Genomic DNA, 19,229 nt, shown 5'->3' with positions numbered 1-19,229 from the left:
GTACTGAATTATTATAAAATTTGGGAACCAAAGTGGCACGGGCCCAAATTATAAGATAGTAATCGGGAATTTTCCTAAAACTATACAAAAAACTCTCACGTACACACTTTAAAAAGCAGCAGGGGCATCCAATTGCTGGGATCGTCTCCCAGGAGATATTCCTCATGTGTGGTTGAGTGCCTTGGTGACTTGCTGTGCGGTGTTTTTGCTTGCACGAGAACAGGAGATCCGGACTCATGTTATTTGAAGTCATGCTCTTTTTTGATAGAAGATGATGTTATGCTTTTAAATTCCAATTTTACCCAAGGAAAAGAATATTGAAAACATCCATTGACCGAAAAAGCACAAAAATATTAATGAAATAAAAATTAAAAACAATTAATTAAAGAAAACCTCTTCGAACCAAACCCCTTTCTCTCCTTTCCCTCCCTTCCTTGTTCCAAAATTTGCCATGGGAATATTCTGTGTGAGCAAAGACTCAATATACACTCCAAAAGCATGGGAACCCAACTGCACAATCGGAACATCTCCCCATGAATTTATGGAAGATATTCCTAACGTGCGGCTTAATGCTATATATGCACAAAGTCTTTGCTTGCAAGAGGTCCGGGCTCACCAAACCTCTAAATGGAGGTATAAGGATTCAGTTTGTAGAATTTGTTGAAATTTGGAGGGAGGTTTTTTTGAGAAGTTCAGCTCAGGGAAGTAAAGCAGTTGTTGGAAATTTAGGTAATTTATCCTATATATACCCTAAAAAAATAATAGAGCAAAGGAACAATTCGGAAATCATCACTAAAGAATGAAGTACAGAAAAGTAGTTCATATGTTCTCTTTTATTACCTATTTTAAAACCAATATAGTAATCGATAACAACACAACCAAACTATAATTCCTTTGCAGTAACAAGTACAAACAACAGCTTGACACTCTCTCCCATGAACCCAAATTATCTCCACACAAGCTTCAATAAAGAATCAACAATTTGCAAGTAAAAAACACATAACACATCACTGATCACTTAGACCCATCTTTTTATAGCCTACTTTAGGAGGATAGCTGGACTAAGCTTCAGCTGAGCCTCTGCGGCCCTGCTCAAGGTGTCCTTTCCAACCTTGTTTCAGATGGAGTAGAGTGCCAATTCACTCTTTTATCCTGCAATAAGCAAAACAGTTAATTAGTAACAATCATTCATTAATGTGAAAAGCACTCTTATATACCTCTCTGTACACTGGTTATGTTTGGTATTCCATTGCAAGAAGAGCCTGAGCTGGAATCCATGGCCTGGTCTGTATGATTCCAGTAACTACCCTAGGTTCCCAAGATGAATATTTCATCAGGGCTCCGACTTGGCACCCTTTTGAGCTCTTCCATGGTCAATGCACCTAAAATTGGCCGATCTTCACGACTTGGTGAATGCTACAAGATTCTCTCAGGAGATGATTCAATGGGGGACATTGACGGTGCTGGTTTTGGTGATGGGCGTTGTGGTTTCGGATGACCCCAACCAGTTTGAAAGGCTGGCATCGACTGCGGTTTCTTTCTTGGGAGGCTTAGGATGATTGAAACTGAAGCTTCGCTTGTTGGGTGATTGCTTGAATGTTGGTTTTGTACTGAAGGGTATTTGTGGTTCGCTGTCGAAATTGATATTCTCCTTCGTCTGGTGCTTCGATGGTGGGGTTGTCCTTGTCTTGACAGATTTCCACTGCGTGAGATTTTCAACTGGGTTCAATACAGAATGAACATACTGACTCCTGTCTCGAGCGTTTTGGTTCGATCGAATTGTCTTCTCGAACAGAGGAGTTGAGAAAGTACTTCTCCCTGATTCCATCGGCAAAGAGAAAAACGACTTAGAAGACTCTTCTTCAGGCACCCTTCGAACATCCTCTTCCTCCTCCTCCTCCTCATCGTCATCATCGTTATAGTCTTCGTCTTCGAGGTCGCTTATATCAGATTCGATTCCATCATCTTCATCGTCACTATTTCTGCAATTTCCGTATCTGTGGTTTGGAGGAAAAGATACCGTGCTCGAAGTGATGGAATCATCCTCAGAGAGGGAAAACGATTGCTTGTTTTCCCCTGTTTCTTCTCCTTTTCCTCTTTCTTTCTCTTCATCGCTCTCCGCTGAATAATTTGTGGGTTCATGTGTTGAGACTTCCTCATAGGTTTTCACGTTCAAATCGAAGGTAACTCTCTTTCTGGGGATGAAGCTCGGTTGCTTCTCAGCCTTATCTCTACGCAGTGAAGGAGAAATGCTGTAAGACGTCTATAGAACAAGAACCAAGAAAATTCAAGAAACTAAAGTGAAATGAGGAGCGGACTGACCTCAGTTCTGAAACAGGGCTAATGGGTTTTACTGTGACGTACTGCTTTGAAGAGAAAGTTGGTTGCAAGGGTTCGGAACAGCCATGTCTCTGCAACAAAATTCAAAACCCCATACTTTGTTTAACCGAAAAGATCAATGATTTAATAAGAAAACCCATAAATCATACAACAGAGAGGGCTTACTTGGTCTCCAGGGAGAACTCTACTCGCCAGCTTGTGGCGTTTCCAATTCTTTGAAGTACCAAAACAAGCAAGAAAACACCCCATTAGAGATCTGAGATCCCTCGCTTGATTTCGAAAACGTTTAGTTTCCAAGGGAGGTAGATCAGTTGAAGGCTCTTCAACGAGATAGAGAGAGAAAGAGAAAGAGGGTTTTTTGGTTGCCTTTGCTGGGAAAGAGAGAAGAAAAGTAAAAGAAGAGGAGGACAAAACGGTCAAGAACATAACCAGTTAGGTCAGTCAGTTTTGAAAATGTGACCGTTAGGATAGAACAAGGTCATGGCCTCGTGGGCGAACGGTATAGCGAAGCGGACGCCAGTGAGCCAGCCTGTAATTTTATTCGGACTGGACTGGACGAGAAGAGCGGAACATTTTAGGGCCCAGCTGATCTTTCAGTCTTTGTGATTGTAACTGTAAATGGGTCGGGTCTACCCGTCAATTAATAATTGGGTTGGGATCGGTTCTCATTGTTCCAAACCAATTATACCCCACCCGATTTATGGTTCATAGACAGTATACACATGTTTTATTTATTATTTAATAAAGTTACAAGTTATAGGTAATTACAATATTAATCAAGCAGACATGATTATCTTGAGTCTGTCTTATAGAACCGATTGATAATTGGTTTGTGATTATTCCACCCTGTTCGGTTGTTCCAAGGCTTTGTTTGCTTACAATGCAATTTTATTTGTACGAGTACAAATGCAACAGAGTGCAAATGAAAAAATGCAAATTCTCTTTTAATTTTGTTTTGGGCTTTATTTTATTCGGCTTCATATCTTGATTTACTTCATTTGCATTTCAATTAAATAAAATAAGCTAAATTTTGAAATAAAAATAGGTCATAATTTACATTTAAATTATTTGCACTGCCATAGTTTTGCATCAGTGCAAATTTATTTGCATTGTAACCAAAAACAGCCTAAGGTTCGGTTCACAAAGAGTACAAATTCAAATATGCACAGTATAAATACATACAAAATACAAGGTTTTGGACTCTACATATTTGCATTTGTACTCCTAAATTGAGCCTAACCATGTCAAATTTATTAATTACTTCCAAGGTACAAAAAATAGGAATTAAGATAAAAATATATGTTATAGAAGGGTATAATTATATATTTTGAATATATTATAATTTAATATATAACCAATGGGGACCCCTGCGACGCACAGGCTTTGTTAAGCAAAAACTAAATCATAGAAATGCATAAGAGTATACAATCGTTTTATATTTAACTTTTTAAATAATTAATAATTATTTATATTTTATATAGTACTTTTAATAATTTTTTTTACAATACAAAAATAACAATAATTAATTTTATCTAGTTGTTCATCAAACCGATGAAACTGACCAACCTAGCATTACTCGACCTGAGTTGGTCAATTTCTAGTACTTCTGATTGGCTTTAATTCAACAATTACCTAACCTAACCAAGTTGGATCAGTTTTGGTTTGGTTATTGGCTGGTTTTCATTGATGATCAATCAATTTCGGGTGACCAAATCCCCAACCAGACTAGGTAGATTTGGTTGGCCAAACAAGTTATAACAAAACCGAACCAACCTATGAACACTCCTAATTTAAGCTAAATTAATAGTCTAATATTTAGTACATAAAAATTGTTTAGTCTCCAATATTTATTGAAAACTTATAGTGAAAATATATAATTATTAAAAATAAATTTATAATGAAAATAGAATAAATACAATAATTACTAAAATACAATAAATATTGAAAATATATTAAATTATTCAATAAATAGTGTAATCTCAAAAAATAGTTTAATCTCCAATAAATATTAATAAATATATTATAACAAAAATACAATAAGTATAATAAATTAAACTTAAGTTAAATAGTAGTAGTTTAATATCCAATAATTATTGAAAGTTTTCTATTAAATAATAAAACAAAATAGATTTATACATAATTATTGAAAATATATTTATCATAGAAAAGGCAATAAATAATTATTGAAAATACAATAAATATTAATTTTAGTATATATAAATATATAATAAACATACATTAAGATTTTAAAATTATTATTAATAAATATTATTTTTTTGAAAGTTATTTTCTATAATTATTAATATATATAAGTGAAATTAGTTTACAATATTATTTAGTTATTTAAATGATATCATTATTTAAAATTTTATAATATTAATTATTTATTGAATTTAATAATCCATAAAATTATAATTTAAACTATAATTACATAATTTCGTTATTAATTTTGTAAAATATTAAATTATTATTAATTCGAATGTCATAAAATCTGTTATAATTATTTTTGTAACTTTAAGAGTTTTTTAAATTTATTACATAATTTCGTTATTTTGACACTTAAAATTTAGTTATGTTAAATATTTCATGATTTAAAATATTCAGTTATTTAAATATTTAAATAATATGTAAAATATTTAAAAATTTTCATTATTTGAATTTTATTTATTTTATAGTTATTACGTTATGTTAAAATATATTTTTATATCATTATTTAGCTATTTTTTATTTAAGATATTTAGTTATTGAAATATTTAAACAATAATTTTATTTTTATTTTTATTTTTCATTCTATTAAGTTTTTAAATTGGATAATCCATAAAATTATAATTTATATTGTTAGTACATAATTTTGTGATGAATTTTGTAAAAGTACAAAATTATCAATAATATGAATATTAGTAAATATATTATAATTATCTTTGTAATTTTAATAAATATTTTCAAGTTATTATATAATTTAATTTTAAAAAGTGGGGGAGAGGATAAACAGGAATTAGAGATAATTTAGGAGAAAGTAGGGGATAATGGTACCAGTTGGCAAAGTGGGGATAACGATAAATAGAAATTGGAGATAATTTAGGAGATAAAAGGGAATTATAGATAATTTAGGAGAAAGTGAGGGATGGTGGTACCACTTGGCTAGACGTTAGAAAAGCAAATCCCTCTTTCTTTATTTATTGGTTGTTATAGATAATTTAGCCTATGCTATTTCCTTATTGGTTTAATGGGCATTTATGTGGAATTAAAATAATAAAAAAAAAAGAAATTAGGAAGGGGGATTTGGAGAAAGGAAAGGCATGGTGACATGGACAACATTGCTTTATATATACTAGCGGGCCCCGTGCGATGCACAGGATGGGGCACTCCTCCCTATCCCTCGTCCTCATAGTCAAGACAATCTACCCCATCCCCGCCTAGTCCCTAGTGGTGGGGCGGGTTCAAGGCAAGGCTCCCATTCCCAGCCGGGGATGGGGAATCCCTGAATTTTCCCTACCTGAGGCAATCTAATTTGTGAATATTTTACAAATAGGATTATAGCAGCAATTTGGGGGTTTCTTATAAATGGAATTATGGGATCCTACGATTATAAAAATATGAGGAAAACATATAGATATTTTAAAAATCAATATTAAATATACTGATATTTTACTAATTTACCATCGGGATTGGGGAATTATATGCAAACCCCATCCCTGATTTGGAGCACAAATATTTTCCCTGCCCCCACTCTATCTCTTCACCATCTCTATTTAAAATTCGAGAAAACTTGCCGCATTTGGGGTGAGGCAGGGCAGGGCCCTAGTTTTATAGGGAAAAGTTCCATCCCTACAATTCTAATAATTTTCTATAACTAATTAACTAATAGTAAATTAAATAACAATAAATTTCCATCCCTACAATTCTAATTATTGAAATTGTTGTTTATTACAAAAAATGTATAGTAAATTAGTTATTGACAATAGCAATAAATTAATGTGAACTAATGTAAATTATTTACTTTTTTAACCTAAATTATTTACTATTAATAAATGTGATGTAATTATAGTAAATTAATGTAATTATAGTAAATTAATGTAATTATGGTAAATTACATTAATTTTAATTAAAAATAAATCATTTATTGTTAATTAATGTAAAGCCAAGAGTGGTTGAAGTCAACCAAGTGGTCTAGACCAGTGTGGATAGATTTAATAATTTTCCTAAATTATTTCATAATTATTTATTAAAATAATAATAATGGATAGTTATTTAAATAAATATGAAACAATTTCTGATAGCTTAATTTCCTAATTTAATTTTCCTTATTTTTTAATAATTATTTAGTTGAATAATAATAATAGACTATTATTTAAATAGTTTTGGAGAATATTTTTTTCATAGATTAATTTCCTATTTTTTTAATTATTATTTATTTAGAAAAGTATGGATTATTAGTTAAAGAGTTTCCCTAAATTATTTGATAATTGTAACCTATAATTATTGATTTTATAGAAATTAGTAAATTATGCCAATTAGTAATATCTTTTATGAATAAATGATTGTTGTAGAAATTTAATGAAAATTTATTAAATTACAATTATTAATGCAAATTATGTTAAACATTAAAAATGTGAACATTTATTAATTAACCAATGGTTAGTTTTCACTAACAGTTGGTCGATCAGTTATGAGTAACCAACTGCCTAACCTAACCAAATTAGTTTGGCTAGCCAAACAATCTCCAGCCGAACTAAATTGCCTAGTGAACACTCCTAATTTCAGCTAAAATAATAGTTTAATCTCTAACAAATAACAATAGTTTAATCACCAATAATTATTGAAAATTTATAGCGAAAATAAACAATTATTGAAAATATATTTATAACAAAAATAAAATAAATAACTAATAAAACGTAGGTCTACAAGTCAGGCCAGGTTAGGTCAGGTTTAGGTCAACCCTAAGTTCTAAACCCCAAATTCTAACCCTAACCAACCCAACCCAACCCAACCTACCCAATCATACCATAACCCAAACCCTAACTAAATTCCTTCAATCCTAACCCAACTCAACCTAACCTAAAGTTTGTGTTCAGTTTGGGTTGGGCCCAACCCAACCTTCTTCATATCCCTTAAAATCTCGTAGAACTTCTTAATCTCAGATCTTAACTCAACTTTCACTCACTTATATTAATCCTATGTTTTATTAGTATTTGCTTGTTAATGTTTTTATTTTTTCTTCAAGTATAAAATTTAGAAAAAAAAAAGAAGTTTGAAATGACTATAGTTGATTATGAGTCATGACTTATAATAGTTCTTTTATGGGCAGCAAGCTATGGGTGATAAACAACAAAGATGAGATAAAGAATAAAATATTCAAAAACATAAAATATTTTATTAAGGTTTTAGTATTTATAATTAGGATTAAGTGAAGTTATTATCTTAAAAGAAATAATAGCATGTGGTCAACCCTAACTCATGCATCTAAAAAAATCAATGTATGATATATATATGATATGTACTATAGAGTCGGGTTCGGGTTGGGTCGGGTTGCCCAAGAGGTCAACCCTAACTCAACCTAAAGTAAAGTTGGGTTTATAAATTTCAACCCTAACCCATACCCGAGCATCAACCTAACCCAACCCAACTTTTTTGGGTTGGGTTAGGGCCAAGCCGGCCCAAGTAGCAACCTTAATAAAAAGCTTTAACACCTCTAAGTTATTTAATCTACTTCCACTATTTCAATAATATTTATTTTTCATTTATTTATATTTTATATTCTTATTAACGTTACTACAGAATTTTGTTATGTAATATATTTTGTGTTTTTTAAATAATGTTTAAAATATGATTTAATATTCAATTTTTTATATTGAAAACATTTAAAATTTATTTAAAAATAGTATATAAAACATAGATAATTATTAAAAAATGGTATATAAAACATAAATAATACCTTGCCCCACCCCAAATGGGGCTAGTTTTCTCGAATCTTAAATAGGGATGGGGAAAAGACATGGTGGGGATGGGGAAATATTTTTGCTCCAAGTCAAGGACAGGGAAGGGACAATGTTTGCATATAATTCCCCTAAATCGATGGTAATTTAGTAAAATATCAATAGATTTAATATTGACTTATAAAATATCTCTAAGTTTTTACTCATATTCTTATAATCCTAGGATCCCATAATTTCATTTATAAAATACCCCCAAATTGCCATAATCCAATTCCTAAAATACCCTAAATTCCCATAATCCTATTTGTAAAATATCCACAAATTACATTATTTTTAGGTGATTGCCTCGAGGTGGGGAAACTTTAGGGATTTCTCATCCCCAAAAGGGAATGGGTGCTTTGCCTCTAACCTGCCCCGTCACCAGGGACAGGGCGGGGATGGGGTAGAGTGTCTTGACTATGGGTGCCACATCTCGTGCATCACATGGGGCCCCGTTAATTATAATTACTTTTATGCTTTTGATAATTTTTTAAAGTTATAATATAACTTTGTTATTTAATCTACTTTTGTTTTTGAAATAATATATAAGATATGATTTATTTATTAATATTATTTAATTATTTAAATAATACCATTATTTAAAATTTTAATATATTAATTTTTTATTAAATTTAATAATCCATGAAATTATAATTTATATTATTATTACATAATTTCATTATTAATTTTGTAAAATATATAATTATTATTAATTCAAAAGTTATGAATTCTATTATAATTATTATTCTACTCTTAAGAATTTCTTTTTTTAAATTTATTACATAATTTTGTTATTTTAACTATTTAAAATTTAGTTATGTTAAAGATTTCATTGTTTAAATATTTAAATAATATGTAAAATATATACTTTTTTATTTAAATTTCTTTAAAGTTATTATGTAATTTTAAATATTTTGTTGCATAATTATTTATCTATTTTAATATTTTGTTATTTAAAAATTTTTTATTTATGTTTTTAAAATATTATTTAGTTATTAAATTGAATAATCAATAAAATTATACTATGAATATTATTAAACCTATTATAATTATTTTTGTGTTTTTAATAAATATTTTAAAGTTATTAACATAATTTAATTATAATATTTAAATAATTTTTAAATGTTTTAATTGAAACATTTGTTTAGATAGACATAGATGAAAAGTGGGGAGAGGATAATTTGGAATTAGAGATAATTTAGGAGATAAATAGGAATTATGGAGAGATAGAGATAATTTAGGAGAAAGTGGGGGATAGTTAGTTTCCTAATAAAAAGGAGATGAAGAAAAGGAGATAAGTCATGTTAGGTGGCAACTCCTAGTGCTTCTAGAGGAAATCTTGCACCCCCTCTAGAATTGCTCAGTTTGGGTAACAAAGCAAGGAGAGGACTACTAACATGGCAAATTCTACTTTAGCATATACTAGTGGGATTCGTTCGATGCATGGGCTTTGTTAAGCGAAAGTTAAACAATAGAAATACACAAGAGTATATAATTGTTTTATATTTTATACAAAAATAAAATAAATATTAATTTTAGTATATATGTAAATATATAATGAATATACACTATTATTGTAAATTATTACTGATAAATATTATTTTTGTGAAAGTTATTTTCTATAATTATCAATTGATATAAGCGAAAATAGTTATCTACAATATGATTGTTATTTAAATGATATAGTTACTTAAATTTTTGTAATATTAATTATTAATTCAATTTAATAATCCATAAAATTATAATTAGTACTATAATTACATAATACGTCATTAATTTTGTAAAATATTAAATGATTATTAAAATGAATATTATGAAATCTATTATAATTATTTTTCTACTTTTAAGAATTTTTTTAAAGTGTATTACATAATTTCGTTATTTTAACTATTTAAAATTTAGACATGTTAAATATTATGTTATTTAAATATTTAATATTTTTCATTATTTGAATTTTATTTATTTTAATATTATTACGTAATAATAAATAATTTTTATATAATTATTTAGCTATTTTTAATTTTTTTATTTAAGATATTTAGTTATTAAAATATTTGAATATTTTTTTAATTTTTAATGTTAAAATTTTATTATTTGAATAATATTTAAATTGGATAATTCATAAAATTATAATTTACATTGTCACTACATAATTTCATGAAGAATTTTATAAAAATATAGAATTATTAATATTATGTATATTTTTAAATATATTATAATTAATTTTTGTGTTTTGAATAAATATTTTAAAGTTAGTATATAATTTTGTTATAATATTTAAATAATTCTGAAATTTTATAACTAACACTTTCTTTAGATGTAGATAAAACGTGGGGGAAATGATAAATAGGAATTAGAGATTGTTTAGGAGGGGAATCTCTGTACTAAATTAGAGATAATTTAAGAGATAAATAGGAGTTAGAGATAATTTAGGAGATAAATAGGAATTAGAGACAATTTAGGAGAAAGTGGTGCCACTTGGCTAAACATTAGAAAAGAAAATCCCTCTTTCTTTATGGTTGTTAGAAATAGTTAGCCTATGTTATTTCCTTATTGGTTTAGTGGGTAATTAAGTGGAATTCAAAAATAAAAAATTCAAAAAAATAGGAAATTAGGAAGGGGATTTGAAGCAAGGAGAGGCATGGTGACGTGGACTTTCTTGCTATATATATACTAGCGGGGACCCGTGCAATGCATGGGATTTATTAAGTGAAAGCTAAATAATAGAAAGTGTCATTTACTAAAATACCCCTTAAATTTTCATGGATTTACTAAAATCTACCTTATAGTTAGCATTTTACTAAAACACCACTTATAATCTGCAATGGATTTAATCAATCTTCCATTAGATGACACTGGAAAATGACAATGTTGACCCTAATGTTCACTTAAATAAGTTTAATCAAAAGAAAATATAAACAAAAATACCATTTTTGCCCTTAATAAGATACGGACAACGACTCTATTGGCTATATTTGGTCAATTTTGTTTTTTGTAGAAAAATTAATAGCAATGAAAAATACAACTAAAAAAGCATGTTAAAGCGTGTTGAGACAAAAACAAGTAACCACGAGCAACAGGAGAAAAAATGACTTGAGAAATCTTTGCAATTGACGCAAATTAAGTAACACCAAAAAGGTCGTCTAAATGCCTCCAATGGAGATGAAGCTAGGAAGTGTGTCTCCGTACCAAATGAGTCCAGATCAACTATGCAGAACCCTTAAGGGATATAGAGAAAATAGGCACCATGGCACCCAATCCATGGCATAATTGAAAACGTGAAAGCGGGAGAGGCCCAAGATCGCCTCCTATTACAAAGCTCTCCCTAACGCTCCACCGTCAAAACATTCAAGGAATGGACCCCACAGAAAGCTAAAAGTGCACAAAAGAAGTTGCAACTTGTAACTGTAGGGATGTAAAATGTGCAAAAAAACCATCCATCCATGTCGTTATAGAAGCCAAAACATTTGGAGCTTGAACGTTGCCGAAGAGAACTCAAAGATCACCGGAAAAGGGCTTGCCAAGAATGATAACATCATTACAAAACAAATGGATACCCATGGCAGACCCCTAAGGAACCGGTCCAGATGAACTGGAGACAAAATTATACACACCCAGCTGAACTACCTATCATGGTTGAACACACTAGACACCAATGCTCACTATGGGTCCCATTTGGAACCTAGCTGTACTAAACACTGACATGTCCAACCGTGATATAGGTAATTCAGCCAGGTGTGTATGTTTTTGTCTCCAACTAATCTGCTCCCCAAAGGCACACCACACAAAAATTCGACCAAGGTTCTACAGAAATAAGAAAAAGAGCAGAGGGAAAATGAAGATTAGAATGAATAGAACTAAAGATCCCAAGTCTCATCCATAGGCCTGAATTAAAATCGCCATCTCTCAAATATGTCCAAAGAAGCTCTCCAACAAACACTAATATGAAGAGAAATAAATGAAAACTCACATCCATAGATGTGAGAGAGAAACCCTCCTATAGAAAAAGAAACCCTTCTGCCAAGAGAGAGACCCTCACATAGAGAGAAACCCTCCTATAGAGAGAGAGACCCTCACGTAGAGAGAAACCCTCCCATAGAGGTAGTATAGATATATAGGGCTAATTACTTATATATACTTTGTCCATGTGAGAAACTACTTATATATACCCTGAACTTTCAAAACCAACTTAAATTATGCCTTATTGGCCAACTCTACATAACAGAAATAGGACCACCATTAGTCCACCGTTAAGAACTATTAATAACCTTTCTCTAAATTCTCTCATAATACACAATTTTCCCTGAATAGTCAAAACATTAGGGATTATCTTCTTCATTTGAAACTACAAGGTTTACTATGTGGAAGCATGAGGTTTCCTACATCCTCTTACTTTTAAAGCTCCAATGGAAAACAATGTTCTTTTAGATGCAAATTGAACCCTAAGTTGCTTACAACACATATAGGTGAGTTTTCAAGCCTTAATTGGATCAATACTTGAAGTGTTCAACGCATTTTAGCCTTTTTGTTGTATTATATATTTGTTTTTATGTTTTTTTTTTTGTATTGTATGCGTTTTTACTTCTGCAATGCATGTGTTCTTGCACTAGGTGCTCAACAAAATTCCCATGTAGTTACACTTAGGCTTTGTATACCCAACACACCTTACCAGCCCTATCCACCCACTTGCCCAGAACACCTCCATTTGACAGGTCCAATTCAACTTGAGGATTATCATTTTGGTTGAAAATTTTGCCAATTTTGATAGGGAACGAATCCCAAAATGTGTTGTTCATGCAGGGGGTCAGTGCTAAGGGATTTTCAAGGTTACACTTGATATTTCACACCTCACATCAGGGGTGATCATGAAAAACTGAAAAACCGTGGAATCCAGCTGAAGCCGAGAAATCGAACTAAAAAAGTAGTTAACTGAACCGATCAGTTTGGTTTCAATTTGATTTTTTCCAAAAATTCAGTTTTTGGTTTGGTTTTAGTTGACTTACAAGAAATACCAGTAGTTAATTGAACTGACCAATATATATCAATATATGCATATTTTTTTTACTTTTAATAAAGGTTATAGATATTTTGAACTTTAAAGCTATCGAGACTTCCCTCCTAATTTAGATTTTTTCCCTTTTTTTTTCTCTCAACCACTCAAGAGTAAGGGCCTGTTCGTTTGCTCAAAAGTCTGACATATGAGAGTTTTGGTTTGTCTTTTTGGGGGTATCATTGGAAAACAAAAAATTGTATGATTGCACTTTAAGAGATAAGAGATAAGAAGAAATGAACAACCATTTTTCTCTTAAAGTTAAAAGATTCATCTTAAGAGATAAGAATTAAGAGGAAACGAATAGACCCTAAGAGTCAAGGCAATAGATAGTGATAGGCATCAATTGGTCATTGATTGAAAAGCTGAGAAAATCATACTGAAACCTAGTCCCCATACCCTGGCGGTTCTATCTAACAAAGAACCATTGAAATGTAGAACACCAAATGGTTTTCATCCCTGAATGGTGAATTCCTATAGAAGGCTCCTCTATTTCTCACTCTAATCTTTGCTTCTCCATTACATACTTGGTTGCTATATGTGTATATGTACAAGGAACATCTTCTATCTCATACTCTATTGACATGGAGTGCCTAAACCATTGAATAGAATAGAAGTGGAAAACTCATCTCCTTTGATTCTAAAACCTGCCTCTCTTATCTCCACCACAGTACCATATGACATGTTTTTCGATGTTGGCTAACGCCTTGCCATTATTTTCTCTATCTCATTGTTTCTCTACCACAACAACTCTTAGTTACTTTTCTCAGTCTTAGAGGTAACTAACAACCCCATCCTCCTCTCTTTGGCTCTATTTAATCTAATCTTGTTTATTCTTTTCCCTTTTCTCCTTTTGAAAATTCATTGTATCTTGTTTTAATTCTTTTGTGTTTTTTTTTTTCTATTTTGTGCATTCCTTTTATTTTGTGATTTGAAGAACAAGAATACATAATGGTGTTCTCAGATAAAAGTGTTTCCTTAATATTTTGAATGAGAATTATAACATGAAAAAAACCAAAAAATCATAAACTCGTTAACCGGTCAAATCGATCAACCTGTTAGTTGATGAACTGGTTAACTACTTGCTTCAGTTTGAATTTTTAATAAATCAAATGGTTTGGTTTGGATTAAAAAAAAATAGTCATGGTTCATTTAATCGAACCGTGAGAACCCCTACCTCACATGTGCAGATTTTCTTTAGGTACATAGGTTTCAGACCCTAGTCATTGCTCGTTTCTCCACTGTTATTCATAAGCGTGGCAACCCTAAAACTATGAGGGACTCTCAAGGTTTTAGGGTGAAATTATATACAAGAGAGGTAACCGGGCTTACTTAAATCTTTATTTTTAGCTCATTTAAATGTCCATGTGTTTGTAGTTTAATTACTAATTATATGGATGAGGATTTAGTTTATATTAAGCACTTAGGACTACAAATAAGTCAGATTAGATCCGATTCAAATCTGAATTCAGTTCGATAAGAGCCAAACTTGGATACCTCCCTTAATCCTAAAAAATCAGATCGGATAAAAAAAGTTGATCTGTTTAGTCAACAGATTGAATTTGAATATACCCTGATCCAATTTGCCACACCTTTTTAGTACCTTGTACTTCAGGCCTAGTCTCACTTTGGTCCCCAACCTTTAAAACATGCCAATTGAGTACCTTTCATTAACTAGCCGTTAAGTGGCATGTGAAAAGACACAAATTCCCTTTGGGTGTCATCTATTATTTATCAACCATCTAAATGCCCTTCTCCTAAGAAGTCTGAACCATCTCTCTCTTCTTCTCTCTTCCATTAAATCTTTGATTGATTTATCAACCATCCTTGCAATTATATCTTTTATTTCCAGAAATAGAAATAACTTATTAAGCCATGATAATATATATATATATATAGATAGATAGATAGATAGATAGATAGAAGATTTATAACCAATGAAAATGCAATCAAGCTCATCTAGCTCCTCCTTGATGTAAGTTATTACCTCAGCTTCACAACATTGTCCAGAGCATTAACCCTATGGTTCATAGTCTTAATCGCCTCATCAAGCGACAAGAACAATGTCTGCAATGACGCAAGCTCAACAAGGACCTCAATCACTTTCACATAATCAACATGACATAGTTAAAACCCTGTGGCCACCTCAGGCCAACCTAGTTAGATCATTTTATGTCTCACCTTTAGTGAAGTACTCAAACTTGGGGAGCTTGACACCAACAACATTCTCTTGTTAGGATTAAACTTTCAAAGACACATTCTAGAAATTCTTAAGAACAATGTGTTTGATGTTCTCTCCATCAATATATCGGCTTCAGTTAATGGAAAGGTCGAGCATTTTATGATCTCTCTCATGGATTCTTTAGTAGAGGAGATGTGCTTGTTGCTTGTTTTTTAATAGACACAATAATGACACCTGAAATTCATAACTAAAGCCCCACTATTGGGTCATAGTGAAACTAGGGGTGTAAATGGAGCGAATTCTAATCAAATCATGCTTGATTCATATTCGAAACTAATTAAATAAATAAATACTCGAATTCAATTTGATATCTAACAGTTTCTGAAGGCACTACACCAATTTTGAATTCATCTAAATAATCAGATATTTGATTTCAATTCAAATTTGAAAAAAAATAATAATGTCAATCTCTCCAACTTCACCAGACGCAGAAGAAGAAAACCTGGTTTTCTTTTCTCATTCTCTATTGATCCAATGCTCAAGATAAACAAATATATATATATATATATATTGATCAATAACCATCTATTTGGCATTGCTATATTGGCATGTTCTACAACAAGCATAGAGAGATCGCTACTAGTGTGGCAATGGGGAGATTGTCGATCTCCATATTTAGCTTTGCAACATGCCTAGAGAGAGAAAGTGGGTAATTGAAAAATATAGAATAAATAAGGATTAAGCTTGTAAAGCTATAATAAACAAAAAGAGCAAAGAAGAAGTGCACAAGAAAGGAAAAGAAATGCTTGAACTGAAGAAGAACAGAGTGAATAGTAAAAGTGAAATTACTCAAATGCAAAAAAGTAGGAGATAATTAATGAGACAAGTGCCATTTGATAAAAAAAGGCAAATTTCTTAAATTACCCTTACTATTTTGCTAATTGATGAACTCTACCCTTACTATTTACATATTGTCTTACAGTACCCATAAGTTTTTTAACAATTTACTAGCTCTACCCTTACCATTAATATCCGTTAATGTTCCATCAAAATTTGTACACATGTAACACCATGTGACGTATAATTTTTTTTTAAAACCCAATATTACCCTGTGTCCTTTTTTTGTAAGCCAAATAAGAATCATTGCTTATGAGATCCGTGCAGCAGTGTAGCTCCAATTCCTACAATGTCAGGCACTCGTCAGTGATACTCGCCAACCCAGTCTCAATGGCACAAATTAGAACAAGCTTCTAAAGATTAGGGCATGCACGTGCAATAATTTGTAGTCCTCAATCAATTGAAGTATACGGGAGTAAATTCTCTTCATTGGTGAGATCGAGGTGAAATGAGATGAATTCATGGGTCAAAAATATGCCAAAATTCCTATACGTGTCAATACATCCTGGGACAAGATCAACATTGGTAAGATTAGGAAAATGAGAAACAAGGCGATTGGATTTAAGAAAATCCTAGTCGAAGAGCTTGAAGGAGAAAACAAGGCAATCATGAAGAGCTATCATCTCTTGCATACAAGAGAATTAGGGTTTTGTTGTGAGTCAAGAAGCTTAGAGAAGATTCAAATGAAATTTTTGTTGGATAATAGAGCAGTTAGATCCTCGAAAGCACCAAGGTATCTTCCACTGCAAAATTTTATGCAGGAGTTGAGCTTAGAGATCGAAGATGTTATTTCAAGATGTGAGACCTAGTTTTGAAAACTAGTTTACATGATATTATTTCATATAATATTTGTTGTATTTCTAGATATTATCTTATTATTATGAAAAATGTTTCTAGATTGATCCTTGGATTTTAGAGAATTACCTGGCTTAAAATGGTAAACCATTGAATAAAGACATAAATAGATATATAGTTGATTACATTTCAGAATATATTAGGAAAAGTTATCTCCTTAAACTAGCTTAATGATTTTTTAAGTAAATTATTGCAGAATTATTGTGTTATTTATAATTGTAATCATGCATAATATGAGAGTTTTATGTCCATGTGGGTTAAGTGAATGTATTCTTCCTAAGTCTCGACATGGCAAGTATGAGAACAATAGATGACAATTTTTTGCATGCCCATATAAGGTAAGAAATAATGTGTCCATCATTATTTTAATTAAATTACCTGTATTTACATATAAATAATATGTTTTTCTTCTTTTTTGATTGTCATGTGAATAGTTAAGAGGCTATAAATATTTCTTGTAGCAAGATGAGTTGAAGTTTTGTCCCTACAAAGTTGGTGTTTGTAGAGTATTTTTATCAAAGTGAGATAACTCATATGGAAAATGCTTTTAGGTCTATGCAAAAGCACTTGTAAGATAATTTTGCATAAAAAAAGTAGTTTCACATTATGTTAAACATGTTACCTAATTATTAACTTGACATGTATTTGTACGTGTAGAAATAGGTGGGTGCAACTTTTTTTCTTGGATACCAACATGTGTGAAGATGCAGTATTACAAAACAAAATTCAAGTAAACAAATGATCTCAGGAGAAAGGTCAAGTAGCAAACAACAGACCCCCAAAGAGACTTTAGAATATATTGAGACAATAGTGCAAATCGAGAATAATGCATTAAATAGGATGCTTGAGCTTTGTGAGAAAATTTTAATTGCAATAAAAAATGTATGCATTAGAGATGAGTAGTAATGGATCAAATTTATGTAATTTATTATACTTTGGACATTTAATGTGTAATGGGTATGGAGCAGATAATTATTTTCCAAACATGCAAAACTTTTGGCACCAAAGAGAAAAATCACAACTTTGTTTCTTATATATTCCATGAGAACAACTTCTTGTTCTATAGGACATTTGGACAAGTCACTTAAAATTTTGTGATTTATGAGTTAATAATCTAAGTACAAAGAGGAAAAATGATTTAAGGTTTATAACTTTTCTCTATTTATGAAAACCAAGAAAAGTTAAAACCCATATATGGCCAAATTAGAACAAAATTTAACCACTTTGGCCATTAGTGTCAAAATATATATCATAAGTATTATAAAGTATAGTATTAATGCGCATGCCTTTATACATTATTTTGAAATAATTTTAGTATAACTTTTTGAGTTATAAATTTTATTGTGTTTCATTATTTTATAACATTATACAATTATATAACTTATTGTTTTATTTTATTACACTATATTATTTATATAATATATATTTTGTTGTTATTTATATAGATTTAAATATTTTATATTTATTTTCAAATTTTATATTATGCCTATGAATTTTTCCATAATCTGTATTTATAAAATTGGGTAGAGTTGGTTTGGTTTAGGTCTAACCCAATATGAATTAACCATTGGATTCATAAAACGATGAAGAATTATAAAATTTAAATCGAAAACCTCTTGACACCTACACCATTATTAGACATTAGAGCTTCACAAATGACCAATGGTAGGGATGTATAAGTCGTTGACCACTTTAGATGCATCGGTGGCAACCAACAACAGATAACATCATCACCTTCTTCACTTAATTTCTCTTTCAGTAAGATATACAATAACCCAACAAACATTGATGATTTTAACAAAACAAGAAAAAAATATGTTAGGAAACACACATGGGAATCATTATATCTCCGGCAAAGTGGCAATGAAACTTTGGATATGTTTGTTGTGACAACTACAGTAAAAATGAATGAACGATAGAGAAATGTGAT

General features: G+C 30.8%; 1 protein-coding gene across 2 annotated transcripts; it reads right to left on the bottom strand.

Moving 5' to 3' along the window:
* Nucleotides 1–805: 805 nt before the first annotated feature.
* LOC148865070 (uncharacterized) lies at nucleotides 806–2,743 on the bottom strand. 2 transcript variants are annotated; one of them, XR_016109353.1, is made up of 4 exons: nucleotides 2,506–2,743; nucleotides 2,323–2,411; nucleotides 1,218–2,231; nucleotides 806–1,152 (listed from the first exon to the last, which is right to left on the bottom strand). XR_016109353.1 is itself a non-coding variant. In XM_088975544.1 (3 exons), exons 1-3 carry the CDS (start codon nucleotides 2,587–2,589, stop codon nucleotides 1,442–1,444), a joined length of 963 nt encoding a protein of 320 aa, XP_088831670.1. In that variant the 5' UTR covers nucleotides 2,590–2,743; the 3' UTR covers nucleotides 806–1,441. The 2 variants fall into 2 exon arrangements, 1 of the variants encoding a protein (XP_088831670.1); XM_088975544.1 differs by having other exon boundaries at nucleotides 806–2,231.
* Nucleotides 2,744–19,229: the final 16,486 nt, after the last annotated feature.

Source organism: Nelumbo lutea, chromosome 3 (genome assembly GCF_056320005.1).
Source record: "Nelumbo lutea isolate HS-2025 chromosome 3, American lotus-T2T, whole genome shotgun sequence".
Classification (NCBI taxonomy): domain Eukaryota; kingdom Viridiplantae; phylum Streptophyta; class Magnoliopsida; order Proteales; family Nelumbonaceae; genus Nelumbo; species Nelumbo lutea.
This window is presented reverse-complemented; position numbering and strand designations above follow the sequence as displayed.

Bases quoted from the DNA above. Each gene is read 5' to 3' on its own strand.
- LOC148865070 (XM_088975544.1), bottom strand. From the start codon at position 2,589: ATGGGGTGTTTTCTTGCTTGTTTTGGTACTTCAAAGAATTGGAAACGC. The intron at 2,412-2,505 runs GTAAGCCCTCTC...ATTTTGTTGCAG, and splicing joins GAGTTCTCCCTGGAGACCAA to AGACATGGCTGTTCCGAACC. The intron at 2,232-2,322 runs GTCAGTCCGCTC...TTCACTGCGTAG, and splicing joins AGCCCTGTTTCAGAACTGAG to AGATAAGGCTGAGAAGCAAC.